The sequence below is a fragment of the Leptopilina heterotoma genome, unplaced genomic scaffold (assembly GCF_015476425.1).
Source record: "Leptopilina heterotoma isolate Lh14 unplaced genomic scaffold, ASM1547642v1 Lhet_17, whole genome shotgun sequence".
Classification (NCBI taxonomy): domain Eukaryota; kingdom Metazoa; phylum Arthropoda; class Insecta; order Hymenoptera; family Figitidae; genus Leptopilina; species Leptopilina heterotoma.
The window spans coordinates 2,928,093-2,947,803 of NW_025110886.1; the positions used below are offsets into that span (position 1 = coordinate 2,928,093).

Sequence of the window (19,711 nt, forward strand, 5' to 3'; positions counted from 1 at the left end):
GAAAAATAGCTTCGGGACCAAAGAAAATCTTTTTCCAGTGTTTGTATCTATGGGCAGAAGTTATTTACATTTTAAAATCATGAAAATGGGCAAAGTGCCAGTTTTAATGATTTATTTTTTAATATTTATGAAGAAAAAAGGTAGAAAGTGATAAGAAAAACTAAAAGTTAATCACAGTAGGTACTTTATATTTCATAAGGTTTTAGGTTTTATTCAATTTAATGATTTCATCTTTCTCACATTTAGTGAATGAAATTTGCAAAAATAGGTTATTTGCCAGGTGAACTTTAAGATCATTTTTTATTTAATATTTCTTATTAATAATTGTTTCTACCAATTTATAATAATAAAATAATTCGTTCTTAATAAATTCTGATAATTTTTTTTACATTTTTATAGTAATTTATGTGTTTTCTTTAATATTTTCTAATAGATGAAAATGTGACAGTTTTTACGACTTCATATACTTTAAATGCTTATTTTACAATAAATATCAAAAATATTTTAAAAATTCGTTTTGTTCGGTGATCCTAATATCTTTAAAATCATTCCTGCAAAATATTACAATTTTTTAAAATCAGTCGGCAACGACTTTAGTCGAAATATAATGGAAAGACTCAAAAGTCAAATCGTTAAGGGAATTTGAACCATTATGACGTCACATATTTAGAACAAATGCTTTGGACAAACTGTGACGTCATAATGGTTCAAATGCCCTTAACGAAAAAATTAACGGAGTTAAGGCGCTTGTATACCTCCACGTTTCTGAGTACAGTAGAACCCCGATTATCCGAGCTAATGTGGACCGCTCTCTAAATTTGAATCAGCGAAAAGTCGCTGATTCACCAGCCCAGAGTATGCAGCTGATGAAACAGCGTATATACGCTGGAAAATCAGTGCATATACGCTGTTTCATCAGTGTATATACGCTGATTGAATCAGCTGCATACTCTGGGCTGGTGAATCAGCGACTTTTCGCTGATTCAAATTTAGAGAGCGGACCTACCTCGGATAAAACGAAAACTCGGATAAAACGGACTTTTATTATAATATATACGTAATTTAACATTTTATTTATAAAAAAGTCTCTAATATAAACGAGAAAGGGATTTTTATATTCATATTTCATAATAACTTATGTAATTTATTAAAATAACAAAAAATTTTCAAATATTATTGAACTTTTTTTAATGTCGCAACTCGGATAACTCGGACTAGGCCAGCCGCAATACTCGGATAAAGCGGTATATCCTCTTCTGAGGCCACCTCGGATAATCGAGACCTCGGATAAAGCGAGCTCGGATAACCGGGGTTCTACTGTATATCAGAAACGTCCAGCGTTTTGATTGGCTGTGCTCATAGAGAATTTCCAAAAAAGCCAATCAAAACGCTGGACGTTTCTGATATACTCAGAAACGTGGAGGTATACAAGCGCCTTTAATTTACGAAACGGATTAACGCTTTTCTGACCACCTTTGACAAATGTATTTGTGACACACAAAACTCGCATGCAGGGCTGTGCGAGTACCTTAAAGACACTGCCACAGCTCGCTGCTGCCTGCGCAGGCAGCTGAGATACAATGAGAGTGAGGGAGAAAAATCATGAATTTGAATTTTCTTTCTCCCTTAAGGTACACTCTCACCTCACTGCCTGCCTGCCTGCGCAGGCAGGCGCCATAAGAGTGAGAGAGAAAAAACATTTAATTTGAATTTTCTGACTCTCTTACTCTTATGTGTTACCATGTCAACCTGCAGGCAGGCAGTAGGAGCTGTGCTAGCGCCTTTACTCTCATTGTATCTCAGCTGCCTGCGCAGGCAGCAGCGAGCTGTGGCAGTACCTTAATTCTGAACAGCGGAATGGATGGAACAGAAGAAATCAAACTTTTTTAAAAAATTCGAAAAATCAAAAAATTTCAAATTTAATTATTTATTTTATTATTGAATATTGCTATATACTTTTTATAACCGTGAATAAATTAAAGTCACCAAGTCACATTTTAATTTGATTTTACAATAATGATTACAATATACTTTAAAGTATTTTAAAAAAATTTTCATTTTATGATAGATTGCGCAGCTAAACAAAAAATTTTTATTATTTATTTAAATTAATTTTTATTTTACAAAATTAGACTTTTATCTGACTATACCTTCGCCATTATCGTTTATAAATTAAATTTGATGCATTTATTTCGTTAACATTTGTTGTATACTTACCGGCAATTAGTCACATTTGATCACTCATTTATCATTAATATTTCTATTTATTTCGGGGGCGTCCATAAAGCATATGTGATACTTTAGGGGGTTAGGGAGGGTCCGTGAAATATCATGCTCCATGTTACTCATTAATGGAAAAGGCATGAGGGGGGTTAAAATTTCCAAAATTAAGTATCATATTCTTTATGGATGACCCCTTTTATTGTTATTAAAATAATGTTACAAAAATCAAGGAGTTACTATTATTTGAAGACACTAGTGGGATTTACCTTCATTTAAATTTTAATGTACTCAAATTCCCCACATTACTGGGGGTGTTTTCGACGTTGACACTCTGAGCGCTCTGAAAGTACGAAACGTGGTTGGTTGGGCTAGGGGAATTCTGAATGTTGATTGGCTGAACTTCAAAATTCATAGTTTTATGCTCTGGTTTCCACACTCTGTATCGCTCGGTATCAAAGGTCCGAGCGATACAGAGTGTGGAAACCAGAGCATAAAACTATGAATTTTGAAGTTCAGCCAATCAACATTCAGAATTCCCCTAGCCCAACCAACCACGTTTCGTACTTTCAGAGCGCTCAGAGTGTCAACGTCGAAAACACCCTGGGTAATCCACATAGTGGCATCACTGGTCACTGACATGTCTCGTTTATAGCTTATAGCACATGGCAATTTTTTCATCCAACTTTTGTCGAAAATGTCATATTATCTATTTATTTATTCAACATATACGGGACTTGCCCATTCGTACAAAAGTACTCTTAAAAACTAATGTTGCACACCGCAACCTGTATTCACAAACTTACATGAGCTAGTAGGTATATAGTTTTATTACAAATTAAAAATCTAGTGAATATCGACGAAAAAGAGAAGTAAATCTGTCTCAAAAAATCGATTTCATAGCGTTCCTACTAAGTCTGCTATAATTAAAGAATAATGAATATATGTACCTTAATTTGTTCTGTGAAATGATACATTATATTTTACAGTGGATAAAAAGTGTATTACAAATTTTACTGTTGTTGTTGTCAATATGATTGAAATATCTGAAGTGACAGTTTAGCACTTTAGATATTTAAAAATCTATATCCTTTTTGGAAGAATATTTTTAGAACATTTTATATACTGGGTTTAAAATTTAACAAAATTCCACATCCCTGTTAAACTGACAGGTGAGCACTTTACACAAAACATATTAATATCTAATTATTTACAACATACTTCATCTCAAATATTGCATCTCTTGAAATAATAATTTAATAACTTGAATAATTTTTTTAAACCATTTTACGCGTTTTTATTGAGATTTTCCACCTGGAACCGAACGGGTACCGAATGTGGTTCACACAATCAGGAAGGGTTGCGTTAGATTTAACGAATGTTAACGAAATATAATAATATTTAAGATATGTTTATGTATACCTATATAATTACAGTGAAATTCCTTATAAATTTCTTCAACCATTAGCTCCAAATATCGCTGTAGTATCTATGAGTCTGTTATAGACATTATTTTCTGATGTTGCTTTTTATAGAAATTTATAGCTTTCTAACATTTTAAAAATTATTCTCTTCTTTTATTAAAAAACATACCAATTTTTGTTAGTCACGTTAAGAAGAACCGTAAAAGGTATACTAAATGCGTGAAATTTGATAGTCTCAACAGTTATTTCTATAACCAGGCTTCGCACTCGATAATTACTTTTAAAAAAGTAGCTTTAATACTGAAGAAAGTAGTAAAAAGTAGCTATCGAAAAATTAAATTTGACGATTAAAAAAACTCGTTTCAAACGATTCACAAAAATTGCATTCAGTATTTCCTTGACTTTTGGAAAATAATAAATAATTAATTTGTTATGTTAAATATTTGAATATTATTACAGTTTTATAAAAATCAAAATTTTCAAAGACAAACTATTTAAAAATCTGTTAAAATTTAATTATTTCTATAAATTTCGTATTATAACGCTTCTAATAGAATTTAATTACTTAAATAATAATAAAAAACAATTTATTTAATAATTGAATTCTCATAAAGAGTTTTATCAACAAATTTTTAGATAATTGAATTCTTTTGACGAATTTTAATAAAAGTTTTAAGAATAATTACACTGGTCGAGAAAGTCCATTAAAATTGTAATAAAAATAATTGAAATTCTGCAATGAGTTTTATTATTTTTTATGAAAATAATTGAATTCCTAAAAAGAATTTTATTTACGTTAATAATTGAATCCTTATAAAAATTTTATTATTTATGAAAATAATTGAAATATTTAGAAGTAATTTATAAAAAATTTGTAAATAATTGAATTCCTGTGCAATTTCTATTATTTTATGAAAACAATTGAATGTTTGCATAGAATTTTATTAATATTTTTTTAAATAATTGATTTCTTTTGGAAAATTTTTATTAAATAGTAGATACCTATTAAGAATCAATGAATTGAGAAAATTTTTTTAAAATAATAATTAAAATTTTGCTAAGAATTTTATTAAAATTTCTGGAAATAATTGGAATTCGGAGAAGAATTTAATTATTTCAATTATTAGTGGACTTAAAGTATTAGTGTAAATTCTAAAACTTGAACTGAAATTCATTTTTAAATAAATTCTTGTTAGAAAATTCTATGAAAATTCAATTATTTAAATACAAAAAGAAATAATGAATTAAATAATTCATTATTTTATAAACTTGAATTTCTATATATAGTATTTTATCAAAATTTTAAAAAATAATTGAAAATAAAATTTAAGAATAATTGCATTTTTTAAGTGAATTTATTTAAAATTTTCAAAAAATTGAATGAAAATTGTATTTTAAATAATTGGAAATCTGTTAAAATGGTATTATTTATGAAAATAATTAGAGTTTTTGCAAGGAATTTTATTAAAAATTTTTTTAAATAATTGAATCTTTTTGGAAAATTTTATTAAAATAATAGATTGTAAAAATAATTGAATTTTAGCAAAGAATTTCGTTATTTAGAAAAATAATTGAATTCTTGCTAAAAAAATTTTCTTAAAATTTTTGAAAATAATTGAATCGTTTTAAAGAATTTTATTAAAATTATTTAAAGTGTTTCTAAGAATTCTATTAAAATTTTGAAAATAATTTCTTTATTTCAATTATTGTTGGATTTAAACTAATGGAATTTGTGAAAAAAAGAAAGAAAAAAAGTAGCTTTTAGTGTTGGAAATCTGAAAAAAGTATCAAAATAGTAACAAATTGTAAAAAAAGTCGTAAATAGTAACTTTTAGTATATGAGTGCGAAGCCTGTATAACGTAAGTCAGTTTTCCATAGAATGTAATAGTAACATATTAAAATTTTGAGACCATGTGAAGTAGTGGTATTTAATGTTTCTTCGTGCTGTTAGGGGCCGTCCATAAATTACGTAAGGTCATTTGGGTGGGGGGGGGTGGGTGGACAATTTTTGTCCCAATACCAAAGATGTTAATATTAAGCTAAATTTCTGCATTAATATTTATTATTTTGACCAAAGGAAAATATGTTTAATAAATTTTATATAAATTAAGTATATTCTAAGAAATACAGAACTAAACACCAAACATTTGTTTATTAATTCATTTTATGAACAATTTTTTGCAATGCTACTAGTAAATTCTCGTAAAAAATACCTAAGCAAAAACTTACGTAAGATAGGGGGGGGGGGGGGTGTTCAAAATCTTACGGAGCCTTACAGACGTGGATGCATGGGTCAAAATGTAAGAAAAATGCCTTACGTAATTTATGGACGGTCCCTTACAGGAATAAGAGTTCAAAAACGGTAAAAAATATGTTAACTTTTTTATTATAAAAAGGGTAAAATATGAGATTATTTGACATGAAAGTTTCAATGTACAATTAAATAAAAGCTCTCTACTTCAAGATTTCAATAACGAACCCATAATACAATGAATGTTAGAGTAAATTAATATTTATAACATCACGGTAAAAAACAATTTCAAATTTTCTTTACAAGATAAACGTAGTTAATCCTCATCACTTTTTGAATCAGACATGTCAAAAATCGTTACGATTTAGTGAATTATCTTCTTTTTCAACAGGTGGTGGGCCAGATGGTATTGCTGCACTTGGTCCTGCTGTAAGATAACCGGCAGACATCGGTGTTCCAGCTAATTTAAACACACAAAAATTAGTACAATAAATAAATTGCTAATTTACTTTTCATCAGTTCACGCAAGAATTACAAGTACAAGAATTATTATTATGTATAACATTTTTAATTATTGTGTGAAGAAATTAAGTTTTATAAAAGTATCGAGTTTCTTAATTGAAGGATTGTTTGTTTCAAAAATTAAAAAATCACTATTTTTAATTGTTATAATTTTTCGAAAGCTTAACCTGATAAAAAAGGTTGTTCTCAGAATTTGTGTTCAACACAAAATTTTTAAAAATGTTACAAAATTTTTGAATACACTACCTATGTCGCATTTATTATGGGTTAGATTTTCTCAAGTGGACCTTAAATTTTCAAAAGTTGAAATTTATCCGTGTAAATGTGCAAAAAGATAGTTCTACTAGAGTTACGAATAACCTGTAAATTTCATTAAAAAATATTTTTAAAAAATTCATAATTAATAAAATATTTGCTTGAAACAATTTTTTCTTTTTGATATGCAATCCTTAATAAATTCTCTTCAAGTTCTTATTTATAAAATTGAATATGATTATCCAGAACACGTTTTATTTTTAATTTGTTTATAATAAATAATTATTTTTTATAACAAATTAAAAGTTTCGATGGAGTAAAAATTATTATTTTTATAAAGTTTGGAATTTCATAGTTAATTTGCAAAAAGAATCATCAAGTTTCGTCAATTTTTGTCAAATTTATGCATTTTTTAAAAATGCTATGCATAAAATTTCAATTTTTTATAAAAAATAAACAATTGAATATTTTTTAATGAAATTTACAGGTTATTCGTAACTCTAGTAGAACTATCTTTTTGCACATTTACACGGATAAATTTCAACTTTTGAAAATTTAAGGTCCACTTGAGAAAATCTAACCCTTATATAAAATTGATGTAGTCTTGTATAATATTAATTTATTACCTGGAAGATAGCACAATGTTGGTCCACTTGATATAAATAAATCGTGTCTCTGGTCTTTGTATTCTGCCCAAACAGGAGATTTTTCAAGAATTTCATTGACTTTCTCCCCCAACAAAAAATTTTGGGCCATTGCTTTCAAAGCTTTAACAATTTGCGCTCTTGTGGTGGCAACATTCTCAAATATTTCTGTTTTTCCTTCCAATATATTTAAAAGATAAGGTACCATATCTGCTTCTAAAGCCTAAAAATATATTTTACTGTTACTAAAAATTATAATTACATATTACTATTTAATAAAAATAAAGAAATACGGCATTTTTATGAACATCATCACTTTCCAGTATCATAATTCGGAATCATTAGAATATTTTTACTTGCAAAAATGTTGCTTAAGGGCATCCGGGAAAAATCAAGCCCAAAAAGTGTTTTCCCGCGTGTCGTCTCACTCCTAAATAATTAGAGATATTTAGTTCCGATTTATCATGATAATTAGGGTAATTCATGATGATAAAGAATATTCTCGAAAATTGCAAGTAATTTTTGAAATAAATATTGAAAAACGAAATTACAAAAGTTGTATTTTTGGCGAAAGTTTCGGACAATATGGCGGCGAGCACACAGACAAGTGGATCTATGTGTCAGTGGTCAAGGAGGTGGCGCCAATTCTCGGAAGTGGTCGCGACTTGAACTAAGGAAATGTATTAATCTCAAATTATTCCACTTTCAATCGTTAATAAAATAATTTCCTCGCAAAATTATTGCAAAAACGGAAAGGGCCGCTCCTCGGAGAGTCTTCCTCTATCACCCCTCCAAATATGAACTCGAAATATTTTATTCTCTCAAAATGAGACGTCTATACTGAACCGTTCAAAACCCCTTTTTCCGTATATTTAAACAATTTTTTTCAATAATTATTTATCAAAATTTCTCTAAATTCCGAGAGGACCGCTGGTCCCAGAGCATTTCTCTATATTTACCAAAAAATCCCGACTCAAAATATTCTTTTATTTTTAAATGAGACATCTATCACGAAACCAGTATTATTTCCCGGATGCCCTTAACTCTCTTAATTCAAAATTAATTATTTTATACTAGATAAAAATCTGCCAAAGAATTAAAACTAAAAAATACAATATACATGTATGTATCAAGAAGAAAAAGCATTTACTTGTTTAATAAGGCGATCCTCGTTTGTTAAAAACAACCTATTTAACGTTTCACAAACAATAGCAATCATATCTTTTCTAGATTGCATTGCATGTTTCAATGGACTTATACAATCCGTTTGGCTAATGGATGATATGCAAACCTGAAAATAAGTTCAAAACTTATATTATTGTAAATAGTAGGTAATAAAAGAAAAAAAATTATAATTTATTATAATAAAATAAGCAAAAATTATATTGCTATTATTAAACAGGGAAAATAAATAAAAATTTGAAAATTTTACCTCACTATTTGCTAATTGATGTAATATTAATATTGCAGCTTTGTAAACGGATGGCTGATTATTCCGTATTGACATTTGTCGGCATAAACGTGGTATGTGACCTAAGGAAGGTATTTGGTCCGCTAAGTTTGGTTGTGCTTGCAATAGATTTACTAAAGCTTGAGTTGTTAATTCTAGCATATCTGACTGAAAATGACAATAAAAATTATAAACTTTTTACGACATTTTCATATAAACATGAGAGTCATTCCATTATATTTCAACCAAAGCCGAATAATTTTTTAAAATTATAATATTTTGTAGGAATATTATTTAAGGTCTCAAGATTACGAAATGATATTCCTACAAAGTATTATAATTTTTAAAAATTAGTCAGCAACGACTTTGGTTGGAATATAATGGAATGACAGATGAATTATATTTGCGTTTATAATACATACATCAGTCTTTTCCCTGGACATTAAATTTAAGATTGTTTCCATAAGCTCACTTAAAAATTCTTTCGGTTTTCTAAGAGCCCACGTTGGACTAGCAATAAATAATCTTAGGTAAACTCCTCCTACAACAGGCTCATTCGTAGCTGGGTCTACATTATTCTGTGCATCAGCCAATTTCAGCAATGCGTTTGGATTTCGCTTCTGGATGTTATAATGTCTAAAATAAAAACAAGATTTAGAGTAGAGTGCATTGGGGCTTGGTTGCGAGTTTGAAAATCAAACATTTGTAGCTGTTTTGCTGTATATTATATTTTTTTTATCCTGCATGTGAATTTATTTAAAAAATGCTTTTGTCAATGAAATAAAGGCTTTATAAATAGATTAACTTGGATAAAATGAACTAAAAACTTAATCTTGTTTCCTATTTATTTATGAATTTCTTTAATTGTAAATTTACTCGAAAACATCAATAACTTATTTTTTAAATAAATATTTAATTATTATTTTTACACAGGAATTGAGATTTTCAAAAATTCCAAATTTTAAACCTTTTTGAAATTAAACAACTTAGGTGGTATACAAGTATTATGATTATTTTATATTAAGAATATTGTTAGGAAAATTTGGGAAATTTTTCCAAAAAAATTTAGGAAGCAAATTCCACTAATTGTTTAGAAAAATTTACTAACATAGATAAGGGAATTTTTCTAAAAAATTATCGAAAACTTTCTATGACTTTAGAAACATTCTCATGAAATAGTGTACAAAAATCCCAAAAGTTTGGAAAAATTCTGTCAAACGTTTAGGAAAATTTCCTTATGAAAATATTGGAAAATTTCTGAGAATTTGGAAAAATTTCCATGTGACTTCAAATTATTTACAAAAAAATTAAATTAAACTTTTTCAAAAAAAATAATTCTTCAAAAGTATTGAAAATTCTAATTTTCAAATATTTTCATTTGAAACCTTTTCAAAATTATTTAATTGTTTAAATACAAAAGTAAATAATTTATTAAATTGAATGTTTTTTAAAATTTTATCAACAAATTTTTAAATAATTGAATTCTTTTGACTAATTTTAATCAAATTTTTAAGAATAATTACATTTTTCGAGGAATACGATTAAAATTGTACTAAAAATAATTAAAATTCTGCGATGAGCTTTATTATTATTTATGAAAATAATTGAATTCCTAAAACAAATTTATTATTCATAAAAATAATTAAATTAATAAAAAAAATTTATTATTTATGAAATTAATTGAATTATTGAGAAGAAATTTACAAAAAATTTGTTAATAATTGAATTCCAGTGCAATTTTGATTATTTATGAAAATAATTTGTAAATGTTTGAGGACAATTTTTTTAAAAAATTGAATTCTTTTGGGAAATTTATTAAAATAGTAGATATTGAAAATCATTGAAATGAGGAAAGTTTGAAACGAAAATAACAAAATTACAATATATTTTATGCATTAAGATAGTTCTCCGGCTGCTATTCTTGTAAAAATTGATTTTCGATAGATTTTCTTCAAATTTTGAGAAAGTGTTTCTTCGGGTGCCCTTTAAATGTGGGAAAAATTTCAAAACCCTTTGCCATGTCAAAGAACGAGATATTGTGGTTGACATTTTTTATTTTTAACATAATCGCATATAAAAGTGAAAGTTTGAACTTGAATAACTCAAAATTTAGCATCGCAAAGGGTTTGGAAATTTTTACCACATTTAAAGGGCACTTGAGGAAACATTTTTTCAAAATTTGAAGAAAATCTATCGAAAATCAATTTTTCAAGAGTAACAGCCGGAGAACTACCTTAAAGTAAAAAAATTATCAAAATGTATAATTATAGGTCTAAAATAAAGTTTCAGCAAAAAATTAACTTACTCATCCTTTAATTCGGCAATCAATTTAGACACTTTTATTTTGGAGTGATCGTCCCAAATTAATTCCGGATTTTCCTGCTTCGACTCGAACATATGGACACATTGCTTTGGAGCATCTCGAATTGCTTCGCTAAACAATCGTGGCAGGAACTTGGACAAATCTAATTTCACTTTGGGACCTGCTAATTTATCGGAAGACATTTTAGCAAGTAACTCTGCTGCAGCTTCACGGACTTGTGCGTTATTTGAATTGCAAAATAAATCGAGAATGTATATAACAGCACCTGTTAAAACATAAAATAAATAAATAACAATAATTCTTTTTCTTTTTAGAATAACAGAATTATTTCTCATTTACAGTGATTACTTTTTAAATTTTAAGCGATTAAATTATATATGTGACCTGGTCTAGAAAAAAGGGGTATTAGATTTTAAAAACTCAAAATGGTGGATCCAATATGGCAGACGAATTTTAAAATGCATTGGATTCGCTTGAAATTCATTACTCGGGGGTTTTTAAGGTTCGATTACGAATACGATGTCAAATTTTTAAAATTTTCAAAATCTGTTAAATTTTTAAAAAATATGAGACAACGTCTCAAATTCTATCCGAATTGGCAAAAAAGTGAAAAATTATTTTTTCACACCAAAGCTCCTTTGTTTCTTGGACTGGTCACATATTTACTTTCAATTACCTTTATTTAAAGCATCTTTCACAATCTTCGTCGTACTCATTAAAGCATACAATGCTTCAAGAATTTGGAGCTGTGAATCCTTCAACGTATTTAGACACAAAAGTAAATGGACTACAACATCGTTTGCTGCAATATCATTAACGCACTCCTGATTTTTCGTAACGTTGATAATTACTTCTAAGGCACCTTTTTGTATCGCCTTAAAATTATTATTATTATTATTGTTACAACTTAAAAGTTGAAATAATAATTTAAAATGTCCAATGCACTGTATTTCGACGTCAGGATTATTTTTAATAATATTCTTCAATCCCTCAAGAGACATTACGATGTGCCTCAATTTTTCGTTATCTTTTTCTGCTAAAGTTATTCCATCAAGGGAAATTAAATATTCCGAATATTTTGATAAAAACTCTAACAAATCAATGGTGAAACCTTTTGAATTCTGCAAAAATTCATAATTATTATTATGCAGTACTTTGGACTAAAAGCTACTATTTCTGTTATTTTTTAGAATTTCTACTACTAAATTCGTTAATACTAGATATGAAAAAACTATTCTCAAAAATTATAATCAAATTCTTTAAAACGATTCAATTGTTTTAAAAAAAATATTCGAAATTCATCATCAAATTTCGCAAAAGAATTCAATTATTTTCATAAATAATAAATCGAAGAATTTCAATTATTTTTAATACTATTTTAAATTAATTAATCAAAAATTCAATTGTTTTCACAAATAAAGTTTTCCACAAGAATTCAATTAATAAAAATAAAATTTTCATAATATTTAATATATTTTGAAAAAATTAATTATTTAAAACAATGTTTATAAAATTCTTATGACTAATTTAATTATTATTTTTCAAAGATAACAAACTTTTTCACAGAAATTCAATTCTTTTTAAACATTTGAATAAAATTTTTCTCAATAATTCAATTATTTTCATAAATAACAAAATTCTTCTCAGGAATTCAATTATTTTCGAAAAATTTAATAAAATTCTTTGCAATTATTCAATTATTTTCATAAACAATAAAATAAATTGCTGGATTTCAATTATTTTTAATACAATTTTACAAGAATTGCTCAAAAAAAATTATTCTTAAAAATTTAATTTCAATTCTTCGAAAAAATCAATTATTAAAAAAAATTTTTTGGAAGAATTCAATTATTTACAAAAATATTAAACTTTTTCACAGGTGTTCAATTATTTTCAAATATTTTAATAAAATTCTTTGCAAAATTTATTTATTTTTATAAATAATAATATTCATCACAAGAATTCAAATATTTTTAAAAGTAATAAATTTTTTCTTGGAAATCCAATTATTTTTTAAAATTCTAATAAAATTCTTTTCAGGAATTCAATATTTTTCATAAATAATAAAATTCACTGCTGGATTTCAATTATTTTTAATATAATTTTACATTATTTAAAAAAATGTTTTTTTTTTTATTTTTTGGAAGAATTCAATTATTTACAAAAATATTAGAATTTTTCACAGAAATCTAATTGTTTTCAAATATTAAAATAAAATTTTTCAAAAGAAATCAATTATTTTAAATACAATTTTAATTAAAATTTTTTTGTCTAAAAAAAGGGCACTTCTACCATTTAATATCAATGCTGAAAGTGCCCTTTTAAGATCCGAAGCCTCAATTATTATTCTTTTAGTTTTAAATAAAATTCTTCCCAAGAATTCAATTATTTACATAAATAAATCTTTGAAAAAATTCAATTATGTCGATAAATAAAAAAACTATTCCCGAAAATTCAATTATTTTGAGACATTTTAATAAAATTCTTTGCAAAATTCAATTATTTTAAAAAATTATAATAAAATCGTTCGCAAGAATTCAATTATTTTCATAAATAATAAAATGCTTTTTAAGAATTCAAAAAAATTTAATAAAATGCCACAGAGATATTCAATTATTCTCTCAAGAATTCTAATAGAATTCTTTGTTTTGATTATTTTTAAAACCTTTTCGCAATTCAATGACTTTCAATATCTACTATTTTCATAATCTTTCCAAACAGAATTCAATTGTTAAAACATTTTTTTTTGTGAAAATCTTCGTAAGAATTTAATTCTTTCCATGAATAATAAAAATTCCTCAGGAATTCAATTATTTAAATTAGAATTTGCATAAAATTAGTCGAAAGAAATCAATAATTATTTAAATAAAATTCTTGACAAAAGAATTAAATTATTTTTATAAATATTTAAATTCTTTCATGAATAATAAAATTCGTTGGAGGAATTCAATTTATTAGCAGGATAAGAAAGAAGTAAATTTTTTTGATGAAAATTAGGAAAAAGTCAGGAAAATAAAAAATATGGAATGTTCGTCAGTTTTGTGAAGTGTCTAAAATGAGTTTTTTTTGTCGTCAAGTTTAATTTTTCTATAGCTATTTTTTACTACATACTTTTGTTTAGTTAGAAAGCTACTTTTTGCTACTGTTTTAAAATGAATTATCGAGTGCGAAGTCTGTTCTCTTTAATTCTTATAAATAAAATTTTTTTATATAAAAATTATTTTAAATAAAAAGTGTGTTAATTAAAAAATGAATGAAAATTTTCAATCTGTAATTTAAAGTCAATTAAGAAAAATTTAAAAAAACTGAAAATAGTTTAAAATAAAATTCTATGAAATGTAGAATTCTAAAGACTATGTATGTGCCTTATTTTATTGACAAGTTTATAAGAAAGATTATTAATTGACAATTAAAATTTTCACTTACCTCAATGGGAAATGTAGGTTGTTCATTGTAAATTTTAACGTATATTTCGCCTATGATCAATTCATTTTTATGAGCGCTATACGTAAGATCAATGAAGTCATGTTGCATATTTGGCTTGCTACCAAATTTATTTTGTCGTTGACTTTTTAAATATTCAATCAATTCCGCTCTTGTACTGTTATCCCAAATCATGTATGGATTATAACAATTGGAGTTTAGAGTCTTCAGGATTTCTTTTGGTTTATCGCTTGACAGTTGTCTTGATAAATAAGGCGTAAGCAACTTTTCCAGTGTCATCACTGTCACTGGATTGACAGGCGTTTCATCTTCTCCTTTCATATATCCACCTAATCGAGCACAAGCTCTAACAGCCAGTTTTGCGAGATTATTTGAAACTTCTTGCAAATTATCATTTTCATTTCTTTCCACGCCTCCCTCTTCCAATGTGTAATCGTAATTGAACATAAAGAAAAGAAGGTGATACAACGCTCCAGATTGTAACAATTGCATTTGAAGTATACTATCCGCAGCCAGAGAAGAAATGCAATCTGTAGTCACTGAACATAACTTCTTTAAGTGCTGCGGATGAACAATCATAATTATCATTATAAATATAATTAACAGAAATTAAATAAAATAAAAACCACATTCTATAAATGTAAATAATTATTTTATTTTAATTTTAACTATAATAATCTTCGTATTCTTTTATTTTTCCTGTCTGTCAACACTTTGAAGTTAGTTTTTTTGTATGCTTGTGTTTTTCTTTCTTTAAAAAATATTCTTTGACAAATCGAAAATAAACAGGCATTTTTTCATGATTTATAATAAAATAATATTTGAAATTAGAAAATATAAAAAAAATTATGATTAACAAATAAAAAATATACCTATTTTCTTTATTATCTGCTTCTTTTTATAACAAATTTCGTGTGACTGATCTAAATTCTGCTAATTTTTCTCCTTTTCAATTATAAAAAATAGGAAATTTTTAATTTATTTTTCTTTTGAAAAAAAAAACATTAAATATTTCCGTTTCTTAATATTTTTGTAGAAAATTCTCAATTTTCATAAGGAAATAATTTGCCTCATTTCTATTTCTTAATAACAATTGTTTTAATAAAATTCAAAGTTTTTTAAAAATAAAGGAAAAAAATGTTTATAAATTCCATTTGTTAATTTACAAATTTTAATTGAAAATTTTTGAATTTAAAAAAAAATTTTACTCAAAAAAATGTTCTTTTACATTTATTTACGAATTTCTTTAATTGTAAAATTATTCGAAAACAACAATAACTTCTTTTTTAAATAAATATTTAATTATTATTATTTTTCCACAGGAATTAAGATTTTCAAAAATTTCAAATTTTAAAACTTTTTGAAATTAAACAACTTATAAAAAATTGTTATAAAACATGAAGAAATCGATCTCTCTGAGTGATTGGAGCAATCGATATCTTCATGTTTTATAATTAATTAATTAAAGATTACCGAGTGATAAAATTATTATTTTATATTATAAGAAAACTTTTATTTAAACTTTTTCAAAATTATTTTCATCATTTCAATTTAATTATTATTTTCCCGAATTTTTAACTAAAATTCTTCTTTAAATTAATTACTTTTAATGATTTTTTAAAAAGTTTTTAAAAATTTCTTCGAGAATTTTTAAATTTATTTGTTTAAAAAATCAATTTTACGAATTTTCAATTATTTGAAAATTCTTTAATTAAATATACAATAGAAAATAAAAACTTTAAATAATTTCAACAAAATTTCAATTAATCTTTTCCAAAAAAATTTATTTTACAGAATTGTTAGTTAAAAATATAAAAAATTCAGATTTTCAAATAATTTTAATTTGAAACCTTTTCAAAATTAAATTATTTCTAAAAATTCACGCTATAATGCTTTTAATATTCAATTATAGTATTAAAAATAATTGAAATTCTACGATGAGTTTTATTATTTATGATAATAATTGAATTCTTACAAAGAATTTTATTTTTTATAAAAATAATTATAAAAATAATTTTATGAAAATAATTGAATTATTGCGCAGAAATTTATAAAAAATTTGTTAATAATTGAATTCCTGTAAAATTTTTATAGATGTTGGCGTTGAATTTTATTAAATTTTTTTTTAAATAGGTATATAATTGAATTTTTTTTGTATATTTTATTAAAATAGGTAGATATTAAAGTCATTGAATTGTGGAAAATTTTTAAAATTAATTGAATTCCTGTTAAATTTTTATTATTTATGAAAATTGAATGCTTTCGTAGAATTTTATCAAAATTTGTTTTAAATAATTGAATTCTTTTGGGAAATTTTATTAAAGTAGATATTGAAAATCATTGAATACAAGAAAATAGTTAAAATTTAGTCAAAAATGTTATCAAAATTTTTGATCGTAATTGAATTTCTGCAAAGAATTTTAATACTTTTGAAAATAATAATTAAATTCTTTTGATGAATATTTTTATTTATGAAAATATTTGAATTTTGCAAAAAATTTTTATTAAAATACTTGAAAATAATTGAATTTCTAGAAAGAATTTGCTTATTTATCAAGATAATTGAATTCTTTCGAAGAATTGGGTTTAAACTTTTGAAATAATTAAGTATAATTTAAAAAATTCAACTAATTTGAAAATAGTTTAAATCATTAAAATAAAAAAGAACTAATTTTTGTTTAAAATTTATAATTGAATTCATTCAGAATTGAAATTTGATAAAATGAAAAATTAAATCCTTTTGAAGTTCATCTATTTATAAAAATTGTAAACGCAACTCTATTAAAATTCAATTAATTTTAAGATATTTAAGTAAGATTATTCATTAAATAATTTATAAATAATAATTTTGTGATAATTCAAGAATTAAGTTATTTAAAAAAAAATTATTATCAGAAATAGAAAAATTTGAAGATTTTGTATTAGAATTCGTGGTAATTTCATAGTTTATGAGGCAAACAAGAAAGACAAAAAAGTTTAGAATTTTCTTATAAATTCTAGGGAACAATTTATTAGGCTTGAGCCTATGCGTCCAAGCGAAGGTTTTCATTTTCCTATTTCATTGGATTATTTAAAAATGTAGTAATTATTAAATTCAATAAAAATTCTAAAGATAAATTCAACTAATTGAATTTGAGACATAAATGAATTTTATGTAATTATTCATTAAAGTAGAACTAAATCAAAAATCACAAAGAAAGATAAATAATTACATTATAACTTACCTTAAATTGTAATATTCTACATAGATCTTTAACCAATTGAGGTAATTCGATGATTTTATCCCTACATCCTCTGAACGATCCAGCGACGGAGAAACATTTTGTGATATGTATACAAACTTGAACTGCAGCTTCAGTAGGTTTACTCGATTTATTCAGTACTGAGACACATCTCGTGTAAGCCTCTAGAAGAACTTCTAAACCATTTTCTCTTCTTAATTCTTCGGCGTTTAATTTCGAGCAATTAACCGTATGGTAAACAAGTTCACTTGCTGCTGATAATAAAGGTGTGGACTTTGAAAACAATTGATCATCCGCAGTTTCCATTTGTATTGTTGTAATAATCTGTCCATACCCGGCATACTTGTACGGTTCCAATTCTGTTTTATATCGGTGAAATAGAATACTTTGCGTTCTTAAAATTAAAACAATATTATCGGGATTTGGGCCGTCTGTTGTCCAACAACTTCGACTACATAGAAATTCATAAGCTTGATTTACAGCTTCAAACTTGTCCTGGAACAAAATCATAAGATTTTTAATAATCATTTAAAGCGTTTTTGACAAATGTTAAATTTATAAATTTAATTGATCTGTATATTTTTCAGGGCTCAAACCAGTGAAAGTATTTAAAAATACAGACTTTACGCACCAAAAATGAAAAATTGGGGAGCTAATTAATATTATATAAATTATTATAAATTATTATTAATAATATTAATAATATTATTAATTATTAGTTAATAATAATTAATAATTACAAACTAACAAAAATATAAATAGTCCGAGTCAAATAAGAGAACATTTTACTTAAAACTATAAATTAAATTTTTTATATAAAACATGAAGATATCGATAACTCGAAGTCTTCGACTCGGAGTGATCGTTTCTTCATGTTTTATAGTAATTAAAGATGACCGAGTGATAAAATCATTATCAATTCAATTATTATTTTCAAGAATTTTTAACTAAAATTCTTCTTTAAATCGATTATTTTTAATAATTTTAGAAAAAGTTCTTTGACAATTTTCAAATCCATTTTTTTATACAATATTCAATTTTACGAAATTTCAATTATGTATTCGTAAATTCTTCAATTAAATATATATATATATATATATATATTAGAAAATAAAAACTTCAAACAATATAAAAAAAATTCAATTAAACTTTTTCAAAAAAATTAATTTCAAAATTAAATTATTTCCAAATATTCACGCAATATTGCTTTTAATATTCAATTATTATTTAAAATTTTAACTTAAATTCATTTTTAAATCAATTTTTATTAGAAAATTCTACTAGAATTAAATTATTTAAATACAAAAATAAATAACTTATTGAAAAATTGAATGTTTCTTAAAATTCAATTCCCATAAAGAATTTTATCAACAAATATTTAAATAATTGAATTCTTCCGACGAATTTTAATAATATTTTTCATAGGTAATAATTATATTTTTCGAGAAATTTGATTAAAATTGTATTAGAAATAGATAATTGAAATTCTGCGATAAGTTTTATTATTTGCCAAAATAATTGAATCCCTAAGAAGAATTTTATTATATTTAAACAATAGAATTTAATTTTTAGAAAGAATGTTATTACTCTTAAAAATAATTGAATTTCTGCAGTAATTTGTAACTTTTCCAAAATTAAAATTTCTTTTCGTGTTTTTAACTAAAATTCTTCTATAAAAGCATTATTTTTAATAATTTTCGGAAAAGTTTTTTGAAAATTTTCAAATTCATTTGTTTACAATTCAATTTTACAAAATTTCAATTATTTGTAAAAATTCACACTTTAATGCTTTTAATATTCAATTATTATCTAATATTTTAACTGAAACTCATTTCAAATTCATTTATTTAAATACAAAAATACATAAATATAATACATTATAATAATCGTAAGTTTCCTTTCCGTTAGCAAATTATCTGCATTCATTTGTTTGTT

At 24.8% G+C, this 19,711-nt stretch overlaps 1 protein-coding gene and 1 long non-coding RNA gene across 2 annotated transcripts in view; one reads left to right on the top strand and one right to left on the bottom strand.

Moving 5' to 3' along the window:
• The first annotated feature begins 2,674 nt into the window (after positions 1-2,674).
• Positions 2,675-6,501, top strand: LOC122499574. The gene is made up of 2 exons (XR_006301344.1): positions 2,675-3,034; positions 6,288-6,501. It is a non-coding gene; the product is annotated as an uncharacterized LOC122499574 (long non-coding RNA).
• The window catches only part of LOC122499573 (dnaJ homolog subfamily C member 13), a 55,272-nt gene continuing 41,569 nt past the window's right edge, over positions 6,009-19,711 (bottom strand). The window contains exons 11-19 of the mRNA XM_043608014.1: positions 17,759-18,271; positions 14,517-15,095; positions 11,767-12,211; positions 11,073-11,355; positions 9,190-9,403; positions 8,750-8,935; positions 8,468-8,608; positions 7,300-7,540; positions 6,009-6,356 (exon numbers count right to left, since the gene is read on the bottom strand). Of these exons, the coding sequence (XP_043463949.1) occupies positions 6,244-6,356; positions 7,300-7,540; positions 8,468-8,608; positions 8,750-8,935; positions 9,190-9,403; positions 11,073-11,355; positions 11,767-12,211; positions 14,517-15,095; positions 17,759-18,271 (2,715 nt within the window). The 3' untranslated portion in view covers positions 6,009-6,243. The remainder of the gene's footprint in view (positions 6,357-7,299; positions 7,541-8,467; positions 8,609-8,749; positions 8,936-9,189; positions 9,404-11,072; positions 11,356-11,766; positions 12,212-14,516; positions 15,096-17,758; positions 18,272-19,711) is intronic.